The sequence below is a fragment of the Bufo bufo genome, chromosome 3 (genome assembly GCF_905171765.1).
Source record: "Bufo bufo chromosome 3, aBufBuf1.1, whole genome shotgun sequence".
NCBI lineage: Eukaryota > Metazoa > Chordata > Amphibia > Anura > Bufonidae > Bufo > Bufo bufo.
The window spans coordinates 686,417,135-686,437,632 of NC_053391.1; the positions used below are offsets into that span (position 1 = coordinate 686,417,135).

Below are 20,498 nucleotides of genomic sequence, written 5' to 3' on the forward strand. Positions count from 1 at the left end.
CTGTATACAGCAGTATGTTGGTGGAGGCTGCGCTGTACATTATATCTGTATACAGCAGTATGTTGGTGGAGGCTGCGCTGTACATTATATCTGTATACAGCAGTATGTTGGTGGAGGCTGCGCTGTACATTATATCTGTATACAGCAGTATGTTGGTGGAGGCTGCACTGTACATTATCTGTATACAGCAGTATGTTGGTGGAGGCTGCGCTGTACATTATCTGTATACAGCAGTATGTTGGTGGAGGCTGCGCTGTACATTATATCTGTATACAGCAGTATGTTGGTGGAGGCTGCGCTGTACATTATATCTGTATACAGCAGTATGTTGGTGGAGGCCGCGCTGTACATTATCTGTATACAGCAGTATGTTGGTGGAGGCCGCACTGTATATTATATCTGTATACAGCAGTATGTTGGTGGAGGCTGCACTGTATATTATATCTGTATACAGCAGTATGTTGGTGGAGGCTGCACTGTACATTATCTGTATACAGCAGTATGTTGGTGGAGGCTGCACTGTACATTATCTGTATACAGCAGTATGTTGGAGGAGGCTGCACTGTACATTATATCTGTATACAGCAGTATGTTGGAGGAGGCTGCACTGTACATTATACCTGTATACAGCAGTATGTTGGAGGAGGCTGCGCTGTACAGTATCTGTATACAGCAGTATGTTGGTGGAGGCTGCGCTGTACATTATACCTGTATACAGCAGTATGTTGGTGGAGGCTGCGCTGTACAGTATCTGTATACAGCAGTATGTTGGTGGAGGCTGTACTGTACAGTATCTGTATACAGCAGTATGTTGGTGGAGGCCGCACTGTACATTATCTGTATACAGCAGTATGTTGGAGGAGGCTGCACTGTACAGTATCTGTATACAGCAGTATGTTGGTGGAGGCTGCACTGTACATTATCTGTATACAGCAGTATGTTATGTTGGTGGAGGTTGTACTCAGCATTCATAATATAACTGTACGGAAGGGTCTCCTCGGCGCCGGCGGACGCAGAGTGATGACGTTTTCTGTAGTCTCCTTGGACGGAAAAAATGTTCTGGTCGCTGATTGATGACGTTCAGATCACGTGCTCAGTCAGCGGCGACGTTCCTAGGTGTTATTGTAAGGAGAGACCTTCTAGTCGCTGAGTGATGACACCGAAATCACGTGACACAACACCCCGCTGAGATCCTGCCGATTCCGGTAGAAGTCACCGAGCTGCTGGACCGGCCGCGTTCTTCTTCTGCCGCCGCATCTTCTCCTGTGTGTCTGGAGCCCGGCCGGTAAGTGTCGTCAGTGTGAAGACAGGGTGGAGACAGGACACCATTTTGTTGGTGGGTTAAAGCGATGGGCGTGTTTGTGTGCAGTCAGTGATTGCAGTAACCTGTAACAGTGTCACCCGCAGATCCCCCATAACAGTGTGTCACACCTGCAGATCCCCCATAACCGTGTGTCACACCCGCAGATCCCCCATAACAGTGTGTCACACCCGCAGATCCCACATAACAGTGTGTCACACCCGCAGATCCCCCATAACAGTGTGTCACACCTGCAGATCCCCCATAACAGTGTGTCACACCTGCAGATCCCCCATAACCGTGTGTCACACCCGCAGATCCCACATAACAGTGTGTCACACCCGCAGATCCCCCATAACAGTGTGTCACATCCGCAGATCCCCCATAACAGTGTGTCACATCCGCAGATCCCCCATAACAGTGTGTCACACCCGCAGATCCCCCATAACAGTGTGTCACACCCGCAGATCCCCCATAACAGTGTGTCACACCCGCAGATCCCCCATAACAGTGTGTCACACCCGCAGATCCCCCATAACAGTGTGTCACACCCGCAGATCCCCCATAACAGTGTGTCACACCCGCAGATCCCCCATAACAGTGTGTCACACCCGCAGATCCCCCATAACAGTGTGTCACACCCGCAGATCCCCCATAACAGTGTGTCACACCCGCAGATCCCCCATAACAGTGTGTCACACCCGCAGATCCCCCATAACAGTGTGTCACACCCGCAGATCCCCCATAACAGTGTGTCACACCCGCAGATCCCCCATAACAGTGTGTCACACCCGCAGATCCCCCATAACAGTGTGTCACACCCGCAGATCCCCCATAACAGTGTGTCACACCCGCAGATCCCCCATAACAGTGTGTCACACCCGCAGATCCCCCATAACAGTGTGTCACACCCGCAGATCCCCCATAACAGTGTGTCACACCCGCAGATCCCCCATAACAGTGTGTCACACCCGCAGATCCCCCATAACAGTGTGTCACACCCGCAGATCCCCCATAACAGTGTGTCACACCCGCAGATCCCCCATAACAGTGTGTCACACCCGCAGATCCCCCATAACAGTGTGTCACACCCGCAGATCCCCCATAACAGTGTGTCACACCCGCAGATCCCCCATAACAGTGTGTCACACCCGCAGATCCCCCATAACTGTGTGTCACACCCGCAGATCCCCCATAACAGTGTGTCCTCCGCAGATCCCCCATAACAGTGTCCTCCGCAGATCCCCCATAACAGTGTGTCCTCCGCAGATCCCCCATAACAGTGTCCTCCGCAGATCCCCCATAACAGTGTGTCCTCCGCAGATCCCCCATAACAGTGTGTCCTCCGCAGATCCCCCATAACAGTGTGTCCTCCGCAGATCCCCCATAACAGTGTGTCCTCCGCAGATCCCCCATAACAGTGTGTCCTCCGCAGATCCCCCATAACAGTGTGTCCTCCGCAGATCCCCCATAACAGTGTGTCCTCCGCAGATCCCCCATAACAGTGTGTCCTCCGCAGATCCCCCATAACAGTGTGTCCTCCGCAGATCCCCCATAACAGTGTGTCCTCCGCAGATCCCCCATAACAGTGTGTCCTCCGCAGATCCCCCATAACAGTGTGTCCTCCGCAGATCCCCCATAACAGTGTGTCCTCCGCAGATCCCCCATAACAGTGTGTCCTCCGCAGATCCCCCATAACAGTGTGTCCTCCGCAGATCCCCCATAACAGTGTGTCCTCCGCAGATCCCCCATAACAGTGTGTCCTCCGCAGATCCCCCATAACAGTGTGTCCTCCGCAGATCCCCCATAACAGTGTGTCCTCCGCAGATCCCCCATAACAGTGTGTCCTCCGCAGATCCCCCATAACAGTGTGTCCTCCGCAGATCCCCCATAACAGTGTGTCCTCCGCAGATCCCCCATAACAGTGTGTCCTCCGCAGATCCCCCATAACAGTGTGTCCTCCGCAGATCCCCCATAACAGCGTGTCCCCCGCAGATCCCCCATACTGGTGCTGTGCAGGTTGCTCTATATATCTCTATAGGTATATGCAGAATGCAAGGTGGTGGAAGTTGTACTGTGCGGGGGTTTATCTGATCCTGGAGAAGTTGTACTGTGCCTCTGTCATTTCTTCCGTCACTTTCAGCCCCCACCTCGGGATCATGCACATCTGTAAGGAGCGCGGCCGCATTTCCGAGTTATTACGCCATTCGCTGACGATGCACAAGGACAAGATGGAGGTGACCGAGAAGATACTGAACCTGACCCTGGAGATTATATTCCTGCTGACCGGAGAGGTGAGGGCCAGGTCTGCGGGCTACCTCCAGAGCTGCACTCACAGTTCTGCTGGTTTTCTCGTCTCCACCCGGCCTGTAGGAACTTGCACTGCTGCCCCCTGCTGGTTCATTGCTGTTATAGAACATTCTGAGCTCTGCTGCGTTTTCGGAGATGTAGGCGGAAATTCATTATTCCCCCTATGACATTTTTTGGCGTAAAAAAAAAAAAAAAGTCGCCAGTCCACGGATCAGCTTCTTTCCAATGTAGTTGAGACTTTTCAAGTCACAATTAGCATTTTACGCCACCTCAGTTAAGATGGTGATAGTACGATCCGGATGTGACTAGAGTGTGAGACATGATGCAGCTCTGGATGTGACTAGAGTATGAGACATGATGCAGTTCTGGATGTGACTAGAGTATGAGACATGATGCAGCTCTGGATGTGACTAGAGTATGAGACATGATGCAGCTCTGGATGTGACTAGAGTATGAGAAATGATGCAGCTCTGGATGTGACTAGAGTATGAGAAATGATGCAGCTCTGGATGTGACTAGAGTGTGAGACATTAAATAACTATGAGAGTGGCTCACCCTCTCAGATAAAATATATGGGTGCTCTGTCCGCCGTGTATATTAATAAAGTACCAATAATGCTAGAGGTGACGGCAGTAAATATCCCAGATCTGTCCCTCAGATGTAGGTAGGTGCACATCGGGGGTTTACTCTACATGAACACTGATTACTACAGAGGGTAATTCATATTAAATAAACTATTAAACATGATTAATAACATAAAATATCTCGCTAGTATATCTTCAGATGGTATCCACACATATATGACAGCGATTGGTATAAATAAAAGCACCTGATGGTCCAGAGCACTGTGATAAATCTACGATGTGTTGTATATTGGATGAGTGGGTGTTCAGGACCCTCCAAACCATTAGTAAATAGTCACTAGTAGTTATCTTCTAAATAATTATTTTAAAAAAAATGTAGCAGTAAGTTCAGATTGGAACAGTTTCATTGGAGTCCAGGAGAAATGGGACTACTTACAAGTGGCACTATTGAAGGCAACAGAAGATTGCATTAGGCTTGTCAGTAAAAGCAAAAAAAGGAAGAGACCACTGTGGTACTCAGCAGAAGTGGCCAAAATCATTAAAAACAAAAAGATAGCATTTAGGAATTATAAAAAAAAACGAGGATGACAGACAAATTTATAAGATTAGGCAGAGAGAGGCCAAACAAGTTATAAGAGCTTCTAAAGCACAGGCAGAAGAGAAATGAGCTCAGTCAGGGAAAAAAAGCGATAAGGCATTCTTCAGATACTTAAATGAAAAAAGGAAACTAAAACAAGGAATTAACAAATTAAAAACAAAAGAAGGAAGGTATATGGAAGAAGATAAAGAACTAGCTGACTGCCTCAATGAATACTTCTGTTCACAAAGGAAAATGAAGGAAAAGGACCTCAGTTAGGAAAGAAGACTAATGAATCTTTTGCTGCATGTGTCTTTACAGAGGAAGAGGTTCTAAGTCAGCTGTCTAAAATGAATACAAATAAGTCACAGGGGCCTGATGGGATACACCCAAAGCTATTAAAAGAGCTCAGCGGTGAACTAGCAAAACCATTAACAGATTTATTTAACCAATCACTGGTAACAGGAGTCGTCCCAGAAGATTGGAAATTAGCAAATGTTGTGCTGATTCACAAGAAAGGTAGTAGGGAGGAATCGGGCAACTATAGGCCAGTAAGCCTGACATCAATAGTGGGGAAATTAATGGAAACCATACTTAAGGAGAGGATTGTGGACCATCTAAAATCCCATGGATTGAAAGATGAAAAACAGCATGGGTTTACTTCAGGGAGATCATGTCAAACTAATCTTCTAGATTTTTTTGATTGGGTGACTAAAATAATAGATGGAGGAGGTGCAGTAGACATCGCTTATCTAGACTTCAGTAAGGCTTTTGATACTGTCCCACATAGAAGGCTTATCAACAAATTGCAGTCTTTGGGCTTGGACTCCCATATTGTTGAATGGATTAGGCAGTGGCTGAGGGACAGACAACAGAGGGTTGTAGTCAATGGAGTATATTCAGACCAAGGTCTTGTTACCAGTGGGGTACCTCAGGGATCTGTTCTGGGACCCATATTGTTTAATATCTTTATCAGCGAAATTGCAGAAGGCCTCGATGGTAAGGTGAGTCTTTTTGCTGATGACACAAAGATTTGTAACAGGGTTGATGTTCCTGGAGGAATACACCAAATGGAAAAGGACTTAGGAAAACTAGAGGAATGGTCAAAAATCTGGCAACTAAAATTTAATGTTGATAAGTGGAAGATAATGCACCTGGGGCGTAAAAACCCAAGAGCAGAATATAAAATCAGTGATACAGTCCTAACCTCAGCATCTGAGGAAAGGGATTTAGGGATCATTATTTCAGAAGACTTAAAGGTAGGCAGACAATGTCACAGAGCAGCAGGAAATGCTAGCAGAATGCTGGGTGTATAGGGGGAGGCATTACTAGTAGACAGAGGGAGGCGCTCATGCCGCTGTACAGAGCACTAGTGAGACCTCATCTGGAGTATTGTGCTCAGTACTGGAGACCATATCTCCAGAAGGATATAGATACTTTGGAGAGAGTTCAGAGAAGAGCTACTAAACTGCTACATGGATTGCAGGATAAAACTTACCAGGAAAGATTAAAGGACCTTAACATGTATAACGGATCCAGTATAAATATTATATATTTTTTTGCATTTTTAAAGGTCCGTTTTGCCGGAACACTTAATGCCAGATCCGGCACTAATACACTTCAATGTAAATGAATGACGGATCCGTCAAGTGTTCAGTATTTTTGTCCGGAGAGAGAACTGCAGCACGCTGCGGTATTTTCTCCGGCCAAAAAACGTAAGTGGGACTGGACTGATGCATCCTGAACGGATTGCTCTCCATTCAGAATGCATTGGGATAAAACTAATCAGTTTTTTCCGGTGTTGTGCGCCCGTTACGGAACTCAATACCGGAAAACAAAAACGCTAGTGTGAAAGTAACAAAGGGAAAAGAAGACAAGTCTCTCATTCAACACCTTATTGACGAGTACAGAGTGATACAATGTAACATGTTGTTACTTTACCGCCTGAAGGAGTTGATCAGCAGTTTGAATGTATCGTCCCCTGTTTGTATTTCTCCTACTTTCAGCGTTTGAGTCCCGCGCTGCGTCCGCTCCTCCCGTCTCGCCTGGCGTCCCAGGTGGTTGGGGGGGTCGGTCTTTGATTAGCTTGAAACCTTAGTAGTTTACCTGCAGACTCCGTAGATCTAGGACTTCTCTGTCTGCGCTGATGATGGAGGAAGCAGTCGTTTTGGATCCAAACTCGTGTTCTTAGCCGAATCTCATATTGCTCCTTCTTCAGTGGTTGATACACAAATGAAGTTGAATTAAATTTCCTATTATCATCATTCCCTCAGTAATTATTGTGTTCCGCTGATTCGTTAAGGCCAAACGGAGTAAACGAAAAATCCGATACATTTCCTTCCTGCACGAGCGTTGGAAGGAGTTTGGGACCCATTCTATGGGGGTTAATCTGAGAAAGGACGCGTCGCTAGAGTGAACCTGTGCAAAGTGTCGGAATGATGCGAATTCAACCGATCCCTAAGATTCCGAGTGGTGCGGCCCACAGATTGGAGCCCGCATGGGCACTGGAGCAGATAGACGACACTGGATGTGCTACAGTCCATGCGACTGTGGAGTAGAACCTTCTCGCCAGAAGTAGCGATAGTAACTTCCTCAATTCCATCACTTGCACCGTTTGTGTCCACATTTGTAGGAGCCCTTTGGCCCAGGGTTCAGTGCGGGGAGTCTAGTGGCGGTGATGGTGGCCAGCTTACTTCACTTAGGGCCGGAGGGTGCTAATAGATCTTTAAGAGTCTGAGCTCTTCGGAATGTAAGATGTGGTTGAGTTGTGAGACTGTCCTCCAAAATAGGGTCTTTACGGAGAGTCGGCCAATGTCGGTTCAGTATATCTTACCTTTTTTGATGTGCTGAATTATAACATGTTATGAAATTGTATTTGTATTTATCGTCCTCAGACGTTGTATGCGGATCTTTATTATTAATATGTTTCTTGGATACTAAACAGTCAAACTGGTTCTCTCTTTTTCCACTTTTTTGATAGAGCCTTAGGGTGCCCTTTTTCAAAAAAATCTAGATTTTAGAACTTCCAGTTGTTCTCGCATGGATATGCACAGAAAATAGTAAGCAAACAAGAGAGACACGTTCCCCGGATTGAACACCCTTCTACGCCCCATTTCTACTTTCTTCCAAAAATTCATAAGACTCTCAATGATCCACCAGACATAGACTCTGGTGGATTATTGAGTCTTATGTATTTTTGGAAGAAAGTAGAAATGGGGCGGTTAGCTTTTTCTTATATTTATCTGTAGTTTTTGATAATAGTTCACGTCAGAAAGGATGTTTAGGGCTTCTTTATTGTAATACCTAGAGCCCATAATGACTACCCCTCCCCCTTATCTGCGTTTTTTTTTTTTTTATGACTATCTCTATTTTTACGGAAAAAACAAATGCGATAGCACTCTGCATCCAGCATTCTGCCCTGCTTCTATGCTGGATGAGGCATTGGTGTACATTTTGGCCAAAGCGTAATAAGCCACTCACCACGTCAAGGTCGCCTCTATTGAGTGGTCCCTAACACTAGTTCCTACCTGTTTATGGGCCATGACAGCCACACAGGAACTAGTGTTAGGGACCACTCAATAGAGGCGACCTTGACGTGGTGAGTGGCTTATTACGCTTTGGCCAAAATGTACACCAATGTCTCATCCAGCATGGAGGCAGGGCAGAATGCTGGATGCAGAGTGCTATCACATTTGTATTTTCCGTTTGTATATGTATTTCGCCATAGTGATGTCCCCACATACAGGTTGTGCTGACTCAATCCCCCACATTTTTTCTTTGTAGTATATATTGTGGAGGCGTGGCGATCTCCTTGGAGTCATTGCACACCTGACCAGTCAATCTGTCCTGGAGGCTGGTTTTAAAGTCAGTATAAAACTGAGTCTGCTTATATAGAACCTACCAGTAGCCATTTGGCTCCAGGAGAAGTATATGGTGGGCTCAGCGTGCATGTTGGTACTTGCATCCCTGGATCCGATGAAAGCTGTAATGGCACCGGACGGGGTTAAAAGCAGAGTGTGCTTGGCTTGCATGCTGCACCTGCATTCCCTGGACTTTGTGTGGCTGTCATGGCCCATGAACAGGTAGGAACTAGTGTTAGGGACCACTCCATAGAGGCGACCTTGACGTGGTGAGTGGCTTATTACGCTTTGGCCAAAATGTACACCAATGCCTCATCCAGCATGGAGGCAGGGCAGAATGCTGGATATAGAGTGCTATCACATTTGCATTTTCCGTTTGTATATGTATCTCGCCATAGTGATGTGCACCTACATACAGGTTGTGCTGACTCAATCCCCCACATTTTATCTCTATTTTTAGCCAGACTGAAAATGGCCTTACGTTGGCTTCCAGAGAGGTTAGGAGCAGAGAGCGGGATTTCTTCATCATTTACTTAAGATCGTTGAGGACCAAATTCGAGGAGGTCTCTGAATGTGGACCCCCCCTGCTTTCCACTGGATAGAGAGTCGATTTTGGTTTAAGAGCGAAGTGGATCTCGGTGCATTAGTTAATTCCTCAACTAGAGTCTCCATGTCGATGTTCTCTATAGCTAGGGGGTCTCCCACTGTTGGGGTCGGGGGAATCGATGTGTTTTGGCAGTGTAGGGTCAATTTCCGAGTGAACTGGTTTAGGTCCACAAATAGTTCGAAAAGGTCTGGGCCACCGGGAGGACAGAAGGAGAGGCTCTTACCGAGGACCCCTATTTCTTCTCTTTGAAGTATGTACTTAGACAAGTTAAGAATGCCTTTAGACCTGAGAGGTTGTGGTGTTCGGTGGGCTGTCCTGAATTAGACCTGAGAGGTTGTGGTGTTCGGTGGGCTGTCCTGAATTATACCTGACGAGGTTGTGGTGTTCGGTGGGCTGTCCTGAATTAGACCTGACGAGGTTGTGGTGTTCGGTGGGCTCTCCTGAATTAGACCTGAGAGGTTGTGGTGTTCGGTGGGCTGTCCTGAATTAGACCTGACGAGGTTGTGGTGTTCGGTGGGCTGTCCTGAATTAGACCTGACGAGGTTGTGGTGTTCGGTGGGCTGTCCTGAATTAGACCTGACGAGGTTGTGGTGTTCGGTGGGCTGTCCTGAATTAGACCTGACGAGGTTGTGGTGTTCGGTGGGCTGTCCTGAATTAGACCTGACGAGGTTGTGGTGTTCGGTGGGCTGTCCTGAATTAGACCTGACGAGGTTGTGTTGTTCGGTGGGCTGTCCTGAATTAGACCTGACGAGGTTGTGGTGTTCGGTGGGCTCTCCTGAATTAGACCTGACGAGGTCGTGATTTTTTGTGTGCATGATCGCTTTTTGCCTCCTCTGCATCCGCGTCTTCTATGTTTTTGTCTTTTTTTTTCCTTTTCCTTTGGTTTGGCGTGGAGAGCGGACTGTAAAAGTGAAGTCATTTTCTCCTGAGGACGAGCGGGTAGCGGAATGTTGGACCGGATCCGTGTATTCTGTGATAGTAGGGCTGTGAGGAGTTGGATACTTGACCAAATGGATCGGGGCGGAGTTGGTACTGGGGAGAGTTGATTCAATGGAGGGTTCTCTGATAAATTGGGTGGTAATGCTAAAAAAGGCTCTGGACTGGAGGAAGGGGAGGGGGTTCAGTCAATAGAACATGGGACTCGGGTGGGTCGGATAAACTAGGACCGGCCTAGGAATTAGTAGAGGCGATGGTGGAGCGGAAGGGAGATTAGAACCTCTGGGTGGTATTTGGGGGTGATTATGACGACTGAATCTACTGTTATAAAAGGTCCTAATGATAATTGAATGATTGATATATGAAGATGGATAGGAGGCCTCTTATGGTGTGGGGTGGGATACGGCAGACTCGGACTGTGATGTCTTTTTCCTTTTCCATGCACGAACCTGGCCAGTGGCAAAATCCGAAATATCTCCTTAACAATTTTGTACGTTTTTATTCTCACTACGTTATATTCGTATTTTCGAAGGGCAGAAGAAATGATATTTGTGACTAATAAATGGTTATTCCACATAACGGTCCTCCATCATCAGCGCACACCGAGACGTCTGCAGGCATCCTGCTAACTAGAGATGAGACAATGTCCGCTCAGGAAATTCCTTCACGCTTCGTTTGGTGGTTAAAGGTGAATTGCGTTATGGATTCCGTTACCACGGACCGTAACGCAATTCTATGACGGAATGCCTTTAGAGAAGTCTATGGGCTGCAAAACCGATCCGTCCCGTTTCCGTTATGCGTTCCGTCATAGAATTGCGTTATGGTCCGTGGTAACGGAATCCATAACGCAATTCACCTTTTACCAACAAACGAAGCGTGAACGAATTTCATAAGCGGAAATTCACTCATCTCTAGTTATCATCTATAGATATACTAGCGAGATATTTTATGTTATTAATCATGTTCAATAGTTTATTTAATATGAATTACCCTCAGTTTTAGGCCTCTTTCATACGACCGTATGGCTTTTTCAGTGTTTTGCGGTCCGATTTTCACGGATCCGTTGTTCCGTTTTTTGTTTCCGTTGTGTTTCCATTTCTGTTCCGGTTTTTTCGTTCCGTTTTGCCATATGGCATATACAGTAATTACATAGAAAAAATTGGGCTGGGCATAAAATTTTCAATAGATGGTTCCGCAAAAACGGAACGGATACGGATGCATTCGGTATGCATACCGTTTTTTTTTTTGCGGACCCATTGACTTGAATGGAGTCACGGAACGTGATTTGCGGGCAATAATAGAACATGTTCTATCTTTCAACGGAACGGAAAAAGGGAAATACGGAAACGGAATGCCTACGGAGACACTTCCGTTTTTTTTGCGGAACCATTGAAATGAATGGTTCCGTATACGGAATGCAAAAAAACAGCCCGTAAACAGAAAAAAAAAAACGGTCGTGTGAAAGAGGCCTAAAACAGAGGGTATAGTAAACTACCGATGTGCATATATCTACATCTGAGGGACAGATCTGTGCAGCTCTGAATGTGACTAGAGCAGGCATGCTCAACCTGCGGCCCTCCAGCTGTTGCAAAACTACAACTCCCATAATTCCCGGACAGCTATCAGCCTACAGAAGGGCATGGTGGGACTAGAGTATGAGACATGATGCAGCTCTGAATGTGACTAGAGTATGATGCAGCTCTGGATGTGACTAGAGTATGAGACATGATGCAGCTCTGGATGTGACTAGAGTATGAGACATGATGCACTGCCCGCCAGTATTTCACCATCCACATCACCCGCTGTTCCTGCCATGTTGGATGCACAGTGGATATTGAGGTGGACGGTGATCTGGATCCCGAAAAGTCCCCCCTAATCTGACACCAGTTTTCTCCCCACACAGGATTTTGTCCTGAGCAAGAAGCAGGACGACCGATCCCCAGACGACTGCCAGTTATGTTTATCAGAGGGACCGAGCAAGGATCAGAGTCCAAATGAGGAACGTCCATGTCAGTCACCGGCCCCCGAGGAGGCCACAGAGGAAGAGACCCCAGAGCCGAGCGAGAACACCCAGTCCACGGCTCAAGAGGTGAACATGTCGTCTCCACCGAAGCTACTAAATGATAATTGTAGGAACTTCATCAGGTTTTCTTCTGCTTCTCTCAGGTTCCTGTGAGATGTGAGGATATCGCCGTCTTCCTCTCCTTGGAGGAGTGGGAATATTTGGAAGGACATAAAGAATGTTACAAAGATGTCGTATCAGAGGATAATCAGCCTCCAGTGCCTGCGGGTACGTAATAATCACCGTATAATGGTAGATACTGACTCTGTATTATCCTCCAGAGCTGCACTCACTATTCTGCTGGTGCAGTCACTGTGTACATACATTACTTATCCTGTACTGATCCTGAGTTACATCCTGTATTATACTCCAGAGCTGCACTCACTATTCTGCTGGTGGAGTCACTGTGTACATACATACATTACTTATCCTGTACTGATCCTGAGTTACATCCTGTATTATACTCCAGAGCTGCACTCACTATTCTGCTGGTGCAGTCACTGTGTACATACATTACTTATCCTGTACTGATCCTGAGTTACATCCTGTATTATACTCCAGAGCTGCACTCACTATTCTGCTGGTGCAGTCACTGTGTACATACATTACTTATCCTGTACTGATCCTGAGTTACATCCTGTATTATACCCCAGAGCTGCACTAACTATTCTGCTGGTGCAGTCACTGTGTACATACATTACTTATCCTGTACTGATCCTGAGTTACATCCTGTATTATACTCCAGAGCTGCACTCACTATTCTGCTGGTAGAGTCACTGTGTACATACATTACATTACTTATCCTGTACTGATCCTGAGTTACATCCTGTATTATACTCCAGAGCTGCACTCACTATTCTGCTGGTGCAGTCACTGTGTACATACATTACATTACTTATCCTGTACTGATCCTGAGTTACATCCTGTATTATACTCCAGAGCTGTACTCACTATTCTGCTGGTGCAGTCACTGTGTACATACATTACTTATCCTGTACTGATCCTGAGTTACATCCTGTATTATACTCCAGAGCTGCACTCACTATTCTGCTGGTGCTGTCACTGTGTACATACATTACTTATCCTGTACTGATCCTGAGTTACATCCTGTGTTATACTCCAGAGCTGCACTCACTATTCTGCTGGTGGAGTCACTGTGTACATACATTACTTATCCTGTACTGATCCTGAGTTACATCCTGTATTATACTCCAGAGCTGCACTCACTATTCTGCTGGTGCAGTCACTGTGTACATACATTACATTACTTATCCTGTACTGATCCTGAGTTACATCCTGTATTATACTCCAGAGCTGCACTCACTATTCTGCTGGTGCAGTCACTGTGTACATACATTACTTATCCTGTACTGATCCTGAGTTACATCCTGTATTATACTCCAGAGCTGCACTCACTATTCTGCTGGTGGAGTCACTGTGTACATACATTACTTATCCTGTACTGATCCTGAGTTACATCCTGTATTATACTCCAGAGCTGCACTCACTATTCTGCTGATGGAGTCACTGTGTACATACATTACATTACTTATCCTGTACTGATCCTGAGTTACATCCTGTATTATACTCCAGAGCTGCACTCACTATTCTGCTGGTGCAGTCACTGTGTACATACATTACTTATCCTGTACTGATCCCGAGTTACATCCTGTATTATACTCCAGAGCTGCACTCACTATTCTGCTGGTGGAGTCACTGTGTACATACATTACTTATCCTGTACTGATCCCGAGTTACATCCTGTATTATACTCCAGAGCTGCACTCACTATTCTGCTGGTGCAGTCACTGTGTACATACATTACTTATCCTGTACTGATCCTGAGTTACATCCTGTATTATACTCCAGAGCTGCACTCACTATTCTGCTAGTGCAGTCACTGTGTACATACATTATATTACTTATCCTGTACTGATCCTGAGTTACATCCTGTATTATACTCCAGAGCTGCACTCACTATTCTGCTAGTGCAGTCACTGTGTACATTACATTACATTACTTATCCTGTACTGATCCTGAGTTACATCCTGTATTATACTCCAGAGCTGCACTCACTATTCTGCTGGTGCTGCTATGATTTCTTAGCTCGGACATAGAAATTAGATCAGCTATGTTTAACCTGCAGCTAATGTGACACTACAACTCCCACCATTGTCTGAACGTTCACTATTGGGGGTTCACTGATGTGTAAATTCCCATTTTCGTCCTTTCTCACAGACTGTGACCGGGTTATTGCTGCAGATGAAGACACTGAGCTGAATGAGGAGGATGCGGCCACCACAGCTGCTGACGCCCCCTCCACAGGTCAGTGATGTGTAAGGTATCCGGTGGCATCATATATCCATCCGCAGGGGGCGCTGCGTACAGCACTAGTGCAGAATAACGCTGCATGTGGTATTGTCCTTCCTGCCTATCTTGTCTCCTGTCTTCTGGTAGCTTTCAGTCTGCACAGCACAGCTGTAAAGTGAGAAGTGGAGCAGAAGTGCAGCCCTATGCCCTCTAGTGGCTATTGTGAAAACTGCAATATTTTTTTAAAAGATGGCCCCACAAAGTACGATTTTTCCATGCTTCTCCGGTCTGCGCAGTAGAGGCAGCCATTTTGGGGGAGGTGCTATTATTTATCAGCCTGATTTAACAGTTACTGATGTCATATCGATATCTGTTCCTCACAGGTGGAGACATTCCTACGAACCCCCCAGAAAGCTGCACAAGCCCCCTCATTCCTCAGAAGTGCCCGGAGGAGGATGATAGCGGGGTGATGATGACGGAGGATCACCAGGTACAGGGAGCGCCCCAGCCTACGGTGCTCACTGCCGCTGATCTCGTGTGCCCCTCCCTGCAGCACCGACGACACCCCAAGTGACCACACTGACCCCGTACTAGTGCTGTTCCATCCACAGGGGGTCAAAGTGGAGGCCTCTTGGCCTGGTACCAGCAGCGAGGGCTTCTCTGCGCCTCTTTAGCAGCTGGTCGAGTCCAGTAGGCGGGCCGCGCTGACATGTGGTCCCTCTCGGTGTCCCCCATTGGCCAAGAGTGGGGGACCATTTTAGTCTATGGCTTAATTTTGTGGTCATTCCAGTGATTTCATTGGACACCGGTGATCCCCCCAGAATGGAGACATCAGCTCCGGCTCAGAGGAGGACACGAAACATGGAAAATTCAAAAAAACTAAAAATTCCCAACCATTCCTTCCTTAATCTTCTCTCTGTGTCCCCCCCCCTCCTCCCCCTCACTGTCCCGACTCTGGCAGTAAGACAGCTGGCTGCAGCAGGAGCCTCCCCCCCCCCCACTCCAAAATTGTTAATCCCCGCCCTTTAGCCAATCCCCATCTGAAAATGGCAGGAGATTAAAGGGGTTTCCAGGAATGATCCCAGGATAGGGGAGGGTCTGGCGCCGATCCCCACCACCGATCAGCCTAGGGCGTGCAGCAGGAAGTGTAGTGGGCGTGCCGGGTTTCATGGCGGTGCCAGTTCCCGTGCCGGACAGCTGATCGTGGGGGGGGGGGGGGGTCAGACCCCCGCGCATCGGATATTAACGACTTTGAGCCTCTTCCGCTACGTATAGTAAGTGAGGTCTTCTTCTTATGTGGCAGGCTTCTCCGGGAGGAGAGATATTACCGCCCCCGCTTAAGGAGGAAGATGATCCCGTAGAGATCAGCTCAGGTGAGACCACGTCAAATATGGCTGCAAAACGTCCAGTAATCCAGAATATCTGATGAGAATTCTCCTTTTATCAAAGATTTAAAGGAATTTTACAGGTTGTGGAGCAAATGATGGGGGTCGTTCACATGTACCTCTGAGGGTCCTACATCTTACCTGCCACAAGGGCCCGAATTATAGAGAGGGAACCCTTTATTATTAATAACCCAGGAGCCCCTCCTGTGGCGATTTATAAATAATTTGTGTCCATTTTTCACAGGTGACCCTAAATCTGCGAACCCCCCGGAAATAAGTGGGAGCCCGGTCCGTTCCCAGGACTGTATAGATGGTGATATCCAGATCATCCCACAGAAATATCAGGTACAGGAAACTTTTTTCCCGTGAATGAGGTCGCACTGTAATTCCACACACAACCTGCAGACGGCTGTGGCGCTGGTTTTCTAACAGGCATTTGCTTGGCAGGGAAGCAGTGGGGACTCGGGGGTCAGACCATGGCAGGCACGCTCTCGTGTGATCCTTATGACTCGGCTTTTGTATTACAGGCTAAAACTGGAGACGTGGTGTCCAACTGGCGTAAGAAGAGACCAAATCCTACCAAGATCAGATCAGGTGAGTAAAGAAACCCTGCCCTGGTGGTAACATACCACCATATGCTCTACACTATGTGTCCTGCAATGTTCACAGTGCTGAGCAGCTCCGCGGGGGCGGGGCTTCAAGTGAAATTACAAATCCTGTTATGCCAGGCTCCTGTGTTGGTTGATCACTACATGGTTCCACCAGTATCATGTAGGGTTTTTGGAAATGGGGATGATCACTAATCACTTTCCACATCTATTACAGGTCATCCCACCACCTGGAAAGTCCAACCTGACTCCCCCCACCTGTTAATTCCTGTCCACCATAAAAACGGAGTTCACCCAAGTAACCTAGAAGGGAGTTTTTCCAGCGACGCTCCCCCCGTAGTGGTAATGGTAAAACCCAAGTCTGTTCTAAATGAGGCCCTGCCCCCGAGGAGCAAGACAGAGCAACCACACCTGTTTTGGCAAAACCCCCGAGTAGATGCCTCCTCCAGTCATCTAATGCAATACGGAGGTGGGGCCGTAAACTTACCGCCACTGCTGGAGAGCCCCGCTCTACATAAATGCCTGCAGTGTGGGCGGGGCTTCAGAAACGAACTTGACCTGCTCTCCCACCAGAGGACGCACGAAAAACCGTTCCACTGCGTGTTGTGTCAGCAGAGCTTCATGGATAAGTCCTCCCTGGTGGTCCACGAGTGGACTTTTCACATTCCCGAGTCCAAGGTGGGGAAATCCCGACCCAAACGCGTGACGAAGGAGGAAAAGCCGTTCTCGTGCCTGGAGTGCGGGAAGACGTTCATGAAGAAGTCGAGCCTGGTCAAGCATCAGAGGATCCACACGGGCGCCTTCGCTTGCCCGGACTGCGGGAAGTGTCTCTCGGACAAGACGGGTCTCATCATACACCGGAGGACTCACACAGGAGAGAAGCCCTATGCCTGCTCAGAGTGCGGCCGACGGTTCACCCAGCGGTGCCACCTCATCACCCATCAGAGCGTCCACACCAGCAAGGAGTCGTTCGCTTGCTCCGATTGCGGGAAGTGTTTTTCGGTCCGGTCGGTCCTGGAAGCTCATCAGGCCTTCCACAACCGACACAGGGCCTTCACCTGTTCGGCCTGCGGAAAATGCTTCCTGCAGAAGTCCGCCCTTATGGCCCACAGCAAGGTCCATGCAATGGAACCGTACTCCGTGTCCTGATCCCGGTGGGAGTTGTATTCCTGGAGCGCACGAGGTCGACTAGAGCGGTGACTACCGGGCTGATCCATCCGATGTGATGCACTGGGCAGTCGACCAATCAGTGAGAGACGATTGGCCCGATGCATGATGCGGGCTGGCACGGAGGTGGATCTCCCAGTTCTAGGTGGTAGGTCCAGTAGGTCCCTTGAAAAAAAAAAAAAAAAGCCCTGTGGCACTAGGGGTAGGGATCGGGGAAAGCGTCAAACCTTGCAGAGATGTGCATCTTTTAACATACATTATGTATTGATTCCTTTTTTTAGATCCCTGCTTGCTGTCAGTGAATAGGAGCATTTTTGTTTACATCCAGCGGCTGAAAACCTGTACAGCTATAGAGCCGGCCTTACACGGTAGAATCAAATAACATTCGCCTGAACAGCTGTCCCTTCAGATCCCCCACACACATGCATGCTCAGCCTGACCAAGCATGCGTGTGTTGTGGAGAGGAGGGACCACAGGATCGGGCATATTGAAATCCGAAATGTCCAACTCTAATGTATATGGCTGCTAGAACATCAGTCCAGAAAATCCTGACCCCTAGACTGACCACCGCACTGATACATTGTAACAAACCATCTGTCGAGAGATTTGTGCCGCTGAGATGTTTTGCTCACAAAGGATTGTCCAAAATGGATACAAGTGTAACAAAACCTCAGCGGTGAGAACGGTTAAGTCTGTGTGGATGTAAACAAGAATGCTCCTATTGCCAGACAGCAAGCAGAGGTCTTGAAAGGGGAACATAAAGTATATTTGAAAGGTGCGGATTCGGGGTTTCTTGTCGGTTTCCCCAGATCTCCATCCGGGCAGGATCAGATCTGCATGTTTTTTTTCCCAAGAGACCTGCTGGAAATGTCTAGGTCATATTACTTTATTACCACCGGTCCTTCACTGACGGCAAGCAGAGATCTTGAAATGAAAGGGAACTGAAACAAGGTATACTAAAAGTTCCAGAACTTGTACAGGATTAGAAAACCATGGCCGCTTCCTTCAGAAAACAGTGCCACCCCTGTTCATGGGCTGTGCCTGGTACTGCAGCTGGAAGGATCTGAGCTGCAATACCGCACGTGCCCTGTAGACAGGTGTGGCAGTGTGTCTAGTAGAAAAGAGCCGTGTTTATCTAATCTGGTCAGTCCTTGGAAAGGGGTTGTCCCATTAAGACAACTTATCCACATAAGTGATCGGTCGGTGGGGGTCCGACCGCTGGTAGTTACTCCGTCTGCATTCCGTGTCCGTATGTCTGTTCCGCAAAAGGGTAGAACATGTCCTATTCTTGTCCATTTTGCGGACAAGGACAGGCATTGTTACAATGCATCCAACAAAAAAACGGATGCAACACGGACGTCATCCGTTTTTTTTGCAGACCGCAAAATACATACGGTCATGTGCATGAGCCCTTATACTGCGGCTAAGGCATAAGTTGTCTTAATGGGACAACCCCTTTAAGATTTACTTGCAAAGGAACAGAAACTCACTTTAAAGGGGTTATCCAAGAGTGAATTACCTTCCCCCCTCTCCATTCAGCGCCCGGACCCCCATATTGATAATACTTACCTGGCCTCCGACGCTAGTTTCCTCCCGGATTGCTCCACGTCCCCTGCCTGCAGAAATCAAGATGAGCTGCCCACCTTGCGTCGTGTGCGACATCATACGTGACGCAAGGGGGCAGGTCACCGCCGCGGCCCACTATGGGCCGCACCCCTCTGTTGATTTCTGCAGGCAGGGGAGATGCGAAGACGGCGTGGAGTGATCCGGGAGGAAACCAGTGTCGGGGGGGACCAGGTAAGTATTGTCACATTGCAGACAAGCCACCAATGTCGGATAGGAGCAGACCCCAGGGGTGGGACCCCCACCTACCTATTTCCAGAATGGGGACCCCAAAGTGAAGGAGGGCGCACGTGCTCTCCATTAATTTGTATGAGTACCAGCGCGCTTGTAGTGGTGAATGGAGAGCGCGCTGCTACACGACTGCCCGAAGTAGCCAAGCCAGCGCTCAACTGTTTTCAGAACTTCCATAGCGGAGAGCAGAGGTTGGCCGCGCGTGTGTGACCGCTCTCTGTTCGCTTCGGGGGCCCCGTTCTGGAGATAGGAGCGGGTCCCTATCCAAGCGTTATGCTATCACTGTGTTAGAGGATCCATGAGACTCAATCTGATCTCCATATTTATTGAAGAGCCCCCCCCCCCCACACCAAAGAGCAGCCGCGGACAACACCAGGGACCCCACAGACATTGTAGCGGCTCGCGGCTAATTTCCCGCACACCTTTCTTATACTTCATATTCATTGGCCGGTGGGAGAATCCGGCCCGCGCGGTAGGGTGACGGCCGCTCCAGCCTCAGATCGGAGAACCTTTCTGTGTCCTTTCTTTCTTTGTAGATATTATGTTGCCTTATTTATCATTAAAGCGTAGAGCGCACACAAGATGGCGCCGCTGTGCTGTCGTCATGGTTACAGTCCGGCCGCAACCTTGTAACAGCGCCGTGAGAACAAGGACATGTCTGCTGCACACTGACAACTGGACCCTCACCTCTTGGCTGGAGGGGAGAGCGGTTATAAAGAGCGTCTGTCTCGCTGGAGGACCTGCCCTGCCCTGTATTGGGGCTCGTGCACATGAACGTATTTTCTTTCTGCGTCCGTTCCGTTTTTGTGGACCGTATGCAGAACCATTCATTTCAATGGGTCCGCACACAAAAAAACGGAAGTTGCTCTGTGTGCATTGTTTGTCCGTATGTCTGCATGTCCTATTATTGTCCGCATTACGGACAAGGATAGTCGGGG

At 47.9% G+C, this 20,498-nt stretch overlaps 1 protein-coding gene across 2 annotated transcripts; it reads left to right on the forward strand.

Annotated features, from left to right (window-relative positions):
* Positions 1 to 1,103: 1,103 nt before the first annotated feature.
* LOC120996540 (histone-lysine N-methyltransferase PRDM9-like) lies at positions 1,104 to 18,959 on the forward strand. 2 transcript variants are annotated; one of them, XM_040426509.1, is made up of 10 exons: positions 1,104 to 1,336; positions 3,444 to 3,594; positions 12,078 to 12,263; positions 12,341 to 12,464; positions 14,475 to 14,561; positions 14,930 to 15,036; positions 15,850 to 15,919; positions 16,176 to 16,276; positions 16,459 to 16,525; positions 16,757 to 18,959. In XM_040426509.1, the coding sequence occupies exons 2-10, from the start codon at positions 3,460 to 3,462 to the stop codon at positions 17,686 to 17,688; spliced, it is 1,809 nt and encodes a 602-aa protein (XP_040282443.1). In that variant the 5' UTR covers positions 1,104 to 1,336; positions 3,444 to 3,459; the 3' UTR covers positions 17,689 to 18,959. The 2 variants fall into 2 exon arrangements, with proteins under 2 accessions (XP_040282443.1, XP_040282442.1); XM_040426508.1 differs by having other exon boundaries at positions 1,104 to 1,285.
* Positions 18,960 to 20,498: the final 1,539 nt, after the last annotated feature.